Source organism: Dermacentor variabilis, chromosome 3, assembly GCF_050947875.1.
Source record: "Dermacentor variabilis isolate Ectoservices chromosome 3, ASM5094787v1, whole genome shotgun sequence".
NCBI classification, from domain to species: domain Eukaryota; kingdom Metazoa; phylum Arthropoda; class Arachnida; order Ixodida; family Ixodidae; genus Dermacentor; species Dermacentor variabilis.
The window spans coordinates 69,449,054-69,460,885 of record NC_134570.1 but is presented as its reverse complement, the minus strand read 5'-3'; the positions used below and the strand labels follow the sequence as shown (position 1 = coordinate 69,460,885).

At 53.0% G+C, this 11,832-nt stretch overlaps 1 protein-coding gene across 1 annotated transcript; it reads left to right on the top strand.

The window, feature by feature from the left end:
- The first annotated feature begins 2,078 nt into the window (after positions 1-2,078).
- Positions 2,079-4,226, top strand: LOC142575846 (uncharacterized). The gene has a single exon (XM_075685547.1). It carries the CDS (start codon positions 2,375-2,377, stop codon positions 4,115-4,117), a length of 1,743 nt encoding a protein of 580 aa, XP_075541662.1. The 5' UTR covers positions 2,079-2,374; the 3' UTR covers positions 4,118-4,226.
- Positions 4,227-11,832: the final 7,606 nt, after the last annotated feature.

Below are 11,832 nucleotides of genomic sequence, written 5' to 3'. Positions count from 1 at the left end.
CATAAAGAAAGCGACAAAATACCAATAAAGAAAGGAGTCAGGCAGGGAGGTACGATCTCTCCCATGCTATTCACAGCGTGCTTACAGGAGGTACTCAGAGCCCTGGATTGGGAAGAACTGGGGATAAAAGCTAATGGAGAATACCTTAGTAACTTGCGATTCGCTGATGATATTGCCTTGCTTAGTAACTCAGGGGACCAATTGCAATGCATGCTAACTGACCTGGAGAGGCAAAGCAGAAGAGTGGGTCTAAAAATTAATCTGCAGGAAACTAAAGCAATGTTTAACCAGTCTCGGAAGAGAACAGCAATTTACAATAGGTAGCAAGGCACTGGAAGTGGTAAGGGAATACATCTACTTAGGGCAGGTAGTGACGGCGGATCCGGATCATGAGACGGAAATAATCAGAAGAATAAGAATGGGCTGGGGTGCGTTTGGCAGGCATTCTCAGGTCATGAACAGCAGGTTGCCATAATCCCTCAAGAGAAAAGTGTATAATAGCTGTGTCTTACCAGTACTCACCTACGGGGAAGAAAGCTGGAGGCTTACGAAAAGGGTTCTACTCAAATTGAGGACGACGCAACGAGCTATGGAAAGAAGAATGATAGGTGTAACGTTAAGGGATAAGAAAAGAGCAGATTGGGTGAGAAAACAAACGCGAGTTAATGACATCTTAGTTGAAATGGACATGGGCAGGACATGTAATGAGGAGAGAAGTTAACCAATGGTCATTAAAGGTTACGGACTGAATTCCAAGGGAAGGGAAGCGTAGCAAGGGGCGGCAGAAAGTTAGGTGGGCGGATGAGATTAAGAAGTTTGCATGGACGACATGGCCACAATTAATACATGAACGGGGTTGTTGGAGAAATATGGGAGAGGCCTTTGCCCCGCAGTGGGCGTGACCAGGCTGATGATGATGATGAAACCAAGAACTTCACAACATTGATTTCACGTTACGCGACTAAAGCAATCTGCTTCCACTATCTCTGCCTTTCTATACAGGGCGTACCAGTTAACACGGATTGACTATTAAAAAAGATCACTATACGTGAACCAAGTAGATATTGTTCACCGTTCAGTTGAGAAGTCGCCAGTAATCTTCTATTGAAATACAAGTAGGTAATTACAACTTATTACAGCGCAGCTCTTAGGCGCCCGTTCCTGCGTTGAGCGTCGGCGTGCCTCTTCGTCGTACCTCGTAACCGAGCTAACGAGCACAGCGAAAGATGAAAGCGAACGCGGATAGCAGCGGGAGATGAAAGAAGGGAGCGGGAGGAGGAAAGTGGAGGAGGAGGCTACAGTGAATGCACGAGGCGGAAAGCGGATGAGGAGCGGAGGGGAGACGGCCTGCGCATGCGCTGCGTTGCCGGCGGCCACGGCACCCGCAGCGGCGTGGGCGATCTCATCTGCGCTTCCGAGGGTGGGGCCAAGGTGCGCGTGCTTGAGGTGGCGAGGGCTACGCTAGTCCGCGGCGTCAGCTGCTGAGGTAAGCCAGCGGTGAGGAAAGCCTGCGAGGTAAGCCCGCGTGTGTGACGGGGAAGTAAGGCTCCCTTTGGTGTTGTCGCCGCAGACACTGGTGGCACGATTTCCCCGCGAAGACGCGCCGCTCTCGTCGTTGGTGGAACGAAAGCGCGAGAAGAATTAGTGCCGCACAAGGCGGGCTGTGCAGCCACGACAGCTACGATATGGCGCCACACCCGCCGTGGTTGCTCAGTGGCTATGGTGTTGGACTGCTGAGCACGAGGTCGCGGGATCGAATCCCGGCCACGGCGGCCGCATTTCGATGGGGGCGAAATGCGAAAACACCCGTGTGCTTAGATTTAGGTGCACGTTAAAGAACCCCAGGTGGTCAAAATTTCCGGAGTCCTCCACTACGGCGTGCCTCATAATCAGAAAGTGGTTTTGGCACGTAAAACCCCAAATATTATTATTATTATATGGCGCCACAGTAGGACGCGTCGTCTGTATGGAAACAAAGCGCTGCATAAGCCGATGTCTGCCTGCGGCGGCTGCTGTGAACCGCGCCCACGCGTCACCTACGCGCTGCCTCTCGCGATCTCCCGAAGAGACGACGACGAAGAAGAAGCGCTCGTCCCTAGTCAGAGATCGGCTCCGTGATTGCTAGCCAATTACGCAGTGCTAATTACCTCGTACCAAAGTTTTGCTTGCACCAATGTGTCCGTGAAGGCGAGCGGCATCGACCGATACCAGCTGACCCCAGAGGTGCTTTGCCATATTTCGTGACTGCTTCTACTGCCGCCGTGCGGAGGATTGCTAGGCTTAGGCGTGTTCCGCTGACACTCGGCCCAACAACACCGTCGCACCGACAGCGGCCTGCCGTACACCTCGGCGGCTGCCACTCGTCAGCTCCGAGATGGAGGCGCCCTCTGAAACAACAATGATCGTGGACAATCACATGTGCGTTCAAGTTCAGGGAACAGAGATATCACCCGAGGAATACCACAGCGACGCCGGATGGACGCTCGCGGGGGAACGCATGTCGAGGCTGCGCCAGCGGACCCCCGCCAGCGGCAAGCCCGACGCACCCGGCGGGTGTCAAACAAGCACGAGGTCAAAATTCTACAAGAACGTCAGAGCCTCGGCCATCAAGGCAGCACGCATGCCAGCCATGCCACTAGAAGAAACCAAGATAGTTGTCAGACCCAGAGGGGGACTGGACATCGTCAAGACCGGCACCACCACCGTCGCTGCGGCCATACTCGCTGCGGCCAAGATCACGAGCGAGGAAAGCGCCGCGGACACCATCTGCCCCAACACACAACAGAACATCATGGTCGTAAGTACACCGAACGAAGACAACGCGGCAAGGTACGCTAAAATCCAGGAAATATCCATTCAAGGCAAACCCTACGAGGTCAGCGCATATCGCACGGCACCTCACGACACCGTGAAGGGCGTCATCAGAGGCATCCCCATCGACGCGAGCGCCGAAGAGCTAGATAGAAAGATCGTCAACGAGAGGAACCCGCTAGCAGTGGCCTCAAAAAGGATTGGAAGCACGACCACTGCGATTGTGGTGTTCCAGGGGCCCAAGGTACCGAACTTTGTCCGATACGGAGTCACCCTGATTCCGTGCCGCCTCTACAAGAAACAGATTGACGTCTGCCAGCAGTGCGGCCGAGTGGGACACCGCAAGGACGTTTGCCCGACCCCCACAATCAAGACGTGCCTGGCCTGCGGACTCGCGAACCCTACAGAAGACCATCGCTGTACCCCAAAATGTCAGTTGTGCGGAGGCGCACACGCGACCGGAGACCGAACGTGCAAGGCGAAATACAAGATCCCCTACGTAGTGCGCAAGCGACAATGGGAGCGCCGACAGGCCGAACGCCAGCTACTGTCGGAGAGCGATTTCCCGCCACTGGACAAGCCGCCAGCTGCGCGAAAGTCAAGGACCCCATCGGAAAACCGCGCGCCCAAATCCAGAGACAGCAGTTGTTGCAAGAGAAGCCTCAGCAGGAAAACGTCACCGTCACGTGAGCGAGTGAGCTGGGTCGACGCAGCGAAAGGAAACAACATAAGGAACGTGCAGCAAATCACCGAAACCACGAAGAAAGAAGATATTAATAAGGTCCGGGAGGCAAATGAGCTCCTAAGACACGAAAACGCGGCGTTGCGAGCGACCATCAACAACCTCACGAAAGAGATCGCCGAGATTCGTCAGTTGCTGCTATGCAACAACGAGCCTCTACAGAGACCCACGCCAAGCACAAGCAAGACCGAGGAAACGACAACGAACATCCAGGAGAAAGCCATAGAGGAACCGGCACCGAAGAAGCGAGCCATCGAGGCCACGCACACGCAAACAGAAAACAATCGCATCGACTGCCTCGAAGCGAAATTCGAAGCGACATTCAGCAAACTCGAACAGCTAATCACGACAAACATCGCAGCAGTGACAGCACTGAAACAAACAATGGAGACCTATCGAGCCGATAACACGAACAGATTCGCCTACATCGAAAGGACCCTACAGCCGATGGTAGGCCACCCGACGTTTGCGCCCCTCTTCGCGCATCATCCACCCAACCAGGGAGCCCCGTACACGGCAACGCAATCATGGCCGCCAACGCAACACCAGCAGCAGCAGGTGTAACCGCGTGGCAGTGGAACTGTCGCGGCTTCGGAAGGAAGAAGGCAGTCATCCAACAGCACATCGTACATGCCGCGCGCAAGCCAGACGTTATACTACTACAAGAGACACTAACCGACGCACCGTCCCTCCCCGGCTACAGAGTGCACAAGGGACCGCCCGACGGCAGAGGCCTGTGCACCCTGGTCAGGAAGGGACTCACGTTCGTCGAACATGAGCTGCAAAGCAATCTCAAGATCGAGCACACACTGACCGAAATCATCCCTGGCAAGAAGAGAAAAGGAAGCATATTTCTGCTCAACGTCTACAGCAAGCCATCTCAGAGAAAACAGAGATTCAAGACATTACTGCACAGAGCCAGCACCGCAGCGGGCCGTAACACCCTGATCGCGTGCGGAGACTTCAACGCGATGAACCCTGCCTGGGGCTACAACAAGTACACAGCAAAGGGCCGCGACCTGTACCAAGACGCCACGGAACTCGACTTTACCCTCATCACGGACCCGACACATCCGACGAGAATTGGTAACTCCGTGTCCCGGGACACCACTCCAGACCTCACGTTCGTCAAGAACGACATCCGGGGCGCGATCACATGGAGAAACACGGGGATCGACCTAGGCAGCGACCACACCATCGTGGAAATCGGCATACCGGAACACAACGACACCAGCGTCAAAACACACAGATGGATAGACTGGGATGCCTTTCGAGACGCCAGAAGCCAGAAGAGCGACGGTGACGACGAGATCGAAGACATCGACTCGTGGACGGCCGAAATCACCAAGAGCGTACGCGACGCGACCAAAGAGATTGAAACGGGCGCGGAGATCGACAAAGTAGAGAGCCGGCTTGCGCATCTCATCGAGGCCAAACAGTCGATACTAAATCGCTGGAGGAAACAACGGCTTAACCGCAGACTGAGAAAGAAGGTGGCGGAGCTGAACCGAGCGATCGAGGATCACTGCCGCGCTCTCTGCATGCAACAGTGGAACGAGATCTGCAACGCGGCAGACGGGCAGATGCATAGCGGGAAGACGTGGAACCTACTGCGGCACCTGCTCGACGAAACGAAGACCAAGTCGCACCAAAGGGACAGACTCGCCAAGCTCATACATCGGGCGGTCTCAGCACACGGCGTCGACGAAGTCACCAGGCGCATTAACGACAAATACCTGCCGACTACACCTGCCGAACAACACGCGCCGTACAGCGGCCTGCCTAACGCGAACCTCGATCGTGACATCGACGTCGAGGAGGTACGCGCGGCCCTGCACGACCTCAACAGCCGGTCGGCAGCCGGCCCGGACCTCGTCACGAACAAGGCGCTCAAGAACCTCGATGACGGCTCGATTGAAAAGCTCGTACAATACTACAACAAGTGCTGGAGAGCGGGAGCGCTGCCAAAGCTGTGGAAGACAGCCAAGACCATCCTGATCCCCAAGCCGGGGAAGCCGCCGGACACGGATAACCTCCGGCCCATCTCGCTCACGTCCTGCGTGGGCAAGGTGCTGGAGCACGTCCTGCTCAACAGGTGGCAAGACTACCTGGAACGAGAAGGGCTGTACCCGGCCACTTTGATCGGCTTCAGACAGCATCTCAGCACGCAGGACGCGATGCTGCAGCTCAAACACCAAATCATCGATGATGGCGGCAGCGCCCGCGACAACAAAGCCATCCTAGGGCTCGACCTGCAGAGCGCCTTCGATAAGGTGAAACACTCGGCGATTCTGTCCCAAGTCTCCAAGCTCAACATGGGGGAAAGATCCTACAACTACATCAAGGACTTCCTCACGGACAGGACTGTCGAGCTACGAGCAGGCGACCTACAGACGCAAGAGAAGAAGCTCGGGAGCACCGGAACACCACAGGGATCGGTCATTTCGCCAATGCTGTTCAACCTGGTAATGATCGGAGTGGCCGAAAAGCTCGGGTGCATCGAAGACGTCAGGCACACCATCTACGCGGACGATATCACGATATGGGTGACCGGTGGCAGCGACGCCCACATCGAGGGCGCGCTGCAAGCCGCCGTCGACGCAATAGAAGACCAGCTGGAAGGCACCGGACTGAGATGTTCGCCGAGCAAATCGGAGCTTCTCATACTCCCACCTACCAAATACAGCAGAGGCAAGACTAGACAACGCGAAAACGAAAAAATCAGAATCGTGACCAAATCCGGCAACGTAATCCCCGAGGTCGGCAAAATTAGGATCCTAGGCATGGTCATCGAAAAGCACGGAAGGAACGGCGAAACCATCACCCGTCTCAAGGCAAAAACAGCCAACGCGATTCGACTCCTCAAACGAGTCACTTCCAGAAAGGCTGGCATGAGAGAGGAGAGCCTAATTAGGCTCGTCCAATCTTTCATCATCGGCCACGTCGCGTACGTTGCAGCCTACCACAGATGGCTGCAACACGAACGAAACAAAATCAACGTGCTCATCAGAAGAGCGTACAAGACAGCGCTGGGCCTGTTCGAGTCCACAAGCACGGCCCGCTTGTTACAACTCGGGCTACACAATACGCTCGAAGAAATAGCCGAAGCGCAACGGACCTCTCAACTGGAGCGGCTGTCCATGACCAAAGCCGGGAGGAAGATACTGGACGATCTGGGAATAAGACGCTCGAACGAGGTGGAGATGAAGCTCCCCGTCCCCGAAGAGGTCCGACGCCAGACCAGAATCGACCCCATACCGAGGAACATGAATCCCGAGTTCAACAAGGGAAGAAGAGCGGCGAGGGCCAAGGCTCTCATCGACCAGCATGCCAACGACGAACACGCGCGGTACGTGGACGCGGCCGAATAAAAACGGAACGCCTTCGCAGCGGTCGTCATAGAGGCGTCAACCGGCGCCACGAGGACGGCAGCGAGCGTGAGAAGCACCGAAGCGGAGCAAGCGGAGGAGGTAGCCATCGCCCTGGCCATCGCTGACGCAGACTGCCACACGGTGCTGAGTGACTCAAGACAGGCGGTGCGAAACTTCGCCAAAGGGCGAATCTGCAGGGAGGCTGAGCGCGTACTGCGAGCGGTAAAACTAGACGAACGAAAAGTACGACTCAAGTGGTTCCCGGCGCACGCGGGCGTCGCGTCGGAACGCAATGAGAACCATAACGAGACGGCACACGCCGCGGCGCGAGCGCTAACCAACCGCGCCCCGGCGACAGACCGTCCGACGTGGTTCGGAACCAAGGACCGCATGACGGATTACAATGAAATCACGAAGGCCTACCGCTTGGCTCGCAGGACTCTTCCACCCCCGCACCCGAGACTGAGTCGAGCGGAGGCGGTAGTACTGAGACAGCTCCAGACCGGATCGCTACCGAGCCCGAAACTGTTAAATCGCATGTACCCCGAGACATATCCGACAGATATGTGCAGAGTCTGCCGGAGGGGGACCGCAGACTACACGCACATCTTGTGGGACTGCATTAAATATCCAGAAGACGCTAACTCAAGAACACTCCCACCGCGGCTCGAGGCAGCCGCGAAGAGCTACGACCGAGACGATCAGCTCTGGGCCGTCCAGCAGGTCCTCGAGGCGCTCGAAAGGCACGGACCCAGCGAGCCGGCAACGGCGAGCGGAGACCCGCGCCGAGTAACGGCACCTTCGAGGATGACGTAGGCCCTCGTCGGGGCGCGCGAGCGCCCAACTGCAGGCATAAATAAAGTTTCTCCAATCCAATCCAATCCAATCGCGATCTGCCTATTAGCGATGCAGTCGCGCCACACTTCGCTCCGTTTGTAAAGTGCCACACGAGACATTGTCCGCGCCAGCTACGCTACTCAAAGCGTTCTCTTTCATAGCAAATAAAAAGGTTGCTTAGGAAATATATTTCCATTACTTGCTCTACCTAGTTTTGGCTTCCTGGTGTCCATGCCTAGTTTTCCTGCTCCTGTAAATCACCTGAGGGCGTACTTTGTAAATGTCCATCCAGTGGACATGTCCACTTCATCTGCTGCTGAACTACTTATTTATTGGCTGGGGGTGCCTGCCTCCTTCCGACGCGTACCCCAGCCCAGCCAATCAGAACTCCATCTACAGAAGAAATGGACATGTCCACTAGGTGGACACTTGCAGAACCCCCTCCCCCCCCCCCTGCAAAACGTCGGAACTATACCTGGCGCAGTAACACAAAATCAGAAGCTTCGCACGTGCGAGCGCATGCACGTCTGATCTTCGTGCTTGTGGATTCAGACGTTCTTGTAGCTTTGTTTATTACGCTTTGCCTGCCATAATTCTCCTAAAGTTTAGAGCAATCTATAATTTTCCAGGTGTAGAAGACTCTGCGAACACGCACAATCGCTGCTCACTGCAGATGTTTAGCCTGTCGAGGTGGCCAAACCGAAAAGCGCCGAGTCTCAACAGGCAGGCTTGCCCGCAAGAAATTCGTAAGGAAGTTCTATGCCGCTTGACGACGCATGCGTCGGTGGCGTAACGGTTTGACTATCGGGCTTCTTTTCTAGAGGTCCTGAGTTCGATTCCTGCCTTCGGACAATTTTAATAACGTGTAGTTAATCATTTGCTGACCCGTACTTTGTTGAAAATGACGGGTCTAGAAAGTCACGAAGCCGCTTGAAGGATGAAGTTTAGGCAAATCCCTGTGCTACCCATCATTCCCATTCTGGCTCGCCCCGCTTGCAGCTCCCTCAGACACTAGCGCCAGAGTTCCCCATAGTGATTATTGCATGTAACTCGATGCCTCTTACGAGACAGCGCGTCACGTTGTTGTTAGTGCAAAATTAACGCCGATAGCTCTTGGCGCATCGTGGAAAAGGTTGTCTGCGCAGGAATCGTTTGTGACGCAATACCACCTGTACCCAGTGCCCCTGCTTGTGGGCGCTGCTTTCTGGAGCGCGTGGGTGCTTCACAAGAACAGAAATAATCGAGTACAATAAATATTTTCAATTGCCCAATTAAGTGAACTCTAGTCCTTCGTGCTGTCTCCTCAGTTCGACTGTGAACAATGTGTTCGTTCATGCAAATTGAGCCTTTCCTTAAAGCTCGGTCTACACTAGCTGAGACAGCTTGTGTATTCTACGTGAAAGCTCGCTCCTGTAAAATTATACTCCACCGCATCAGTAGGCTGTTCGTCAACCTGGATGCCGTGAGATATTCTCAGGATGTTGTGGTCACTCTGCTCTTGGAAACGGCGTCTATTTCATTATTGCCCATGCTAACGCCAGGCACTCTTTCTCTATAGTCGAGTAACTCTTTTTTTTTTCAGTCTACATTAACCTTTTACTGGCATAGGCACGGAGAAAGAAGTATTATAGCATAAGGGGTGCATCATGCTGTCTTCTTCTTGAAATAGTATAAGTACTTACTAGATGTATCTGAACGAAGTACAAACTGATTTACGATGTTTGGTTTTAATAGCGCAAAGGGTTCTTACATGCGTTGTTTCAGAAAAGTGAACTCGTGTGCGTACGCTGCAGACAAGCTTACTATGTTAGCTCCAGTTTTTTTTATAGGTTCCACTAAAGTGTCAACAATAGCAGAATAATAGAACCAAACTCCTCGTAGTATTTTGTGAATCTCCGTAGAGAGAGATAGAAATAAACGGGATGAAATTATGGGGTTTAACGTGCCAAAATCACTTTCTGATCTTGAGGCACGCCGTAGTGGGGGACTCCGGAACCTTGGATCACCTGGGGTTCTTTAACGTGTACCTAAATCTAAGTACACGGGTGTTTTCGCATTTCGCCCCCATCGAAATGCGGCCGCCATGGCCGTGATTTGATCCCGCGAATTCTTAAGTAAACGGGATGGGAAAGACAGGGAAGTTAACCGGATGAGATTCTGGTTTGCCACTCTGCACAGGAGGAAGTGTAAGGGGAAATGAAAGACGGAAAAAACAGAGGAAATAAAAAGCAAATAACGAGAAAAAAAATTGGAGGACGCTTAAGCTCCGCCTTCAAGAGCGTTATCGCACCCCGTTCGCACCGCCCACTCATTCGCTCGGCATGCTCTTGAGTCACACAAAGAGATAGTTTTCATATACAACACTTCTAAGTCCACAGCACAACTTTTTTCTAATTATTTGTTCCAGGAGCACCACGCAGACGCACGACTCCTCGCCAGCAGCACGGCACCATCGCAGGGGACGCTTTCCCACCAGACGCGCTACGGCGCAGCGATCACGTCAGAGGCGTCCCGCATCGGACGCTGCACCTAGGAATCGCGCTGTGAGCGGAAAGAAGAGCCGCGTCGCCTAAACGAGAGGGTTCGAGTGACGCACGCTGGAAGCTGGAAGGGGAGAGAGCGAGAAAACTTATTAAACGCAAGGGTATTGGGGCATCCTCGCACCGGTCCCCGCACGGCCCTAATGCGCTCAAACGAGACGAAGGGGAGAAGTGGGCGAGTGGCGCGCCACCTGCCGGGGCAGCGCCGTTAATTGCGAGGAGGGGGTCTTCTGTGTTTGCCGCAAGACGGCTTTGCGTCTGCGCCATTCGCAAAAGAAATGTAGCGGAAACGTACTTCGCTACTCGTTTAACTGCGACTTCTGTAATTTACATGCTCATAATTACCGATATACACCGCAGCATAACTTTCTACGGCACGTTTCTAAGGCAACACCGCATTCACTAGAGGCGCTTTTGTCGCGCTTTGAACCATCGAACTCATGGCTGAGTGGTAGCGTCTCCGTCTCACGCTGGTTCGATTCCCACCCAGCCTATCTTGCAAGTTGTTTTTTATTTAGGAATTGCCTTCCGGGATTTTTCGATCACGGCCAACGCCGCCGACGCCCACGACACCTGCTTTTCTGCGACACGAGCTCCTTAACGCTGTCGCGTTAAAATGCAGGCAAGGTCGTGAACGTCCATGAGAATCTCTGTAATGAGTGGACCACTTTCTTGTTAGTTGGTCGCTGAGCCCTTTATTTGTATTTGACCCTTGATATCTTCGTTTCTTTTAATATGCCCCCTTTGTGAATTATGTCTGAGAAAAGATCTGTTCTTGAAGCCAATTTCACACTTTCGTTAGTTTCACAGTCAGCTTTGCATTATTGATTTTCTGAAATGTTTCCAGCGTATCCTAGTACTATAGAAACTTCTCAGTTGTCAAAATTGCGCTTGTGTATATAGTGCTCAACCTTGTCTAACACATCTAGAACCTTTCTCATTAGTTTGGTGAACACCGTCGCTGGAAATCTGGGTCCAAAAGGCATGAATATGAACAGAAATAGCCCACTTGAGCAGAAAAAAATCTAAGTTTTCTTTTTCTTCTTTCTTTTCTTCTTGGAGCACTCCTTCATTGGGATTTACAAGCATTTTATTGGTATGGTTTTTTTAACGTTTTCGCTACTTTTAGGGAAGCGAACTTCATATTTACCCTATAGAAATGGATTGTGCATCTATCACTGAGACATTGTTCAAATATGCGTTCAGGCAAATGTTCAGGCTAACGTACACACGGTTAAGAATGGCCTCGCTATTTAACAAGTAGTGCTGCATTGTACGCTGAATTTGATATTTATTTGTTTACTTAACATGCCCTCAGGGCCAAGGCTATTCGGGAGGGGAGTGGGTTGCGAATGATCCAGAGATTTTTAAAGAATGAGGACAAACGTGCAAAATTTGTAATTATACAATGTTAGCTAAGGTGTTCTTGAACAGACGGTGATGAGCGATGGCTATTATTTGGCAGAAGGCTGACTCCCTGCTTCGGAATTCTCCGCTTGAGGGATTGGCCCGCGTTCCCCAGTTCTTCCTC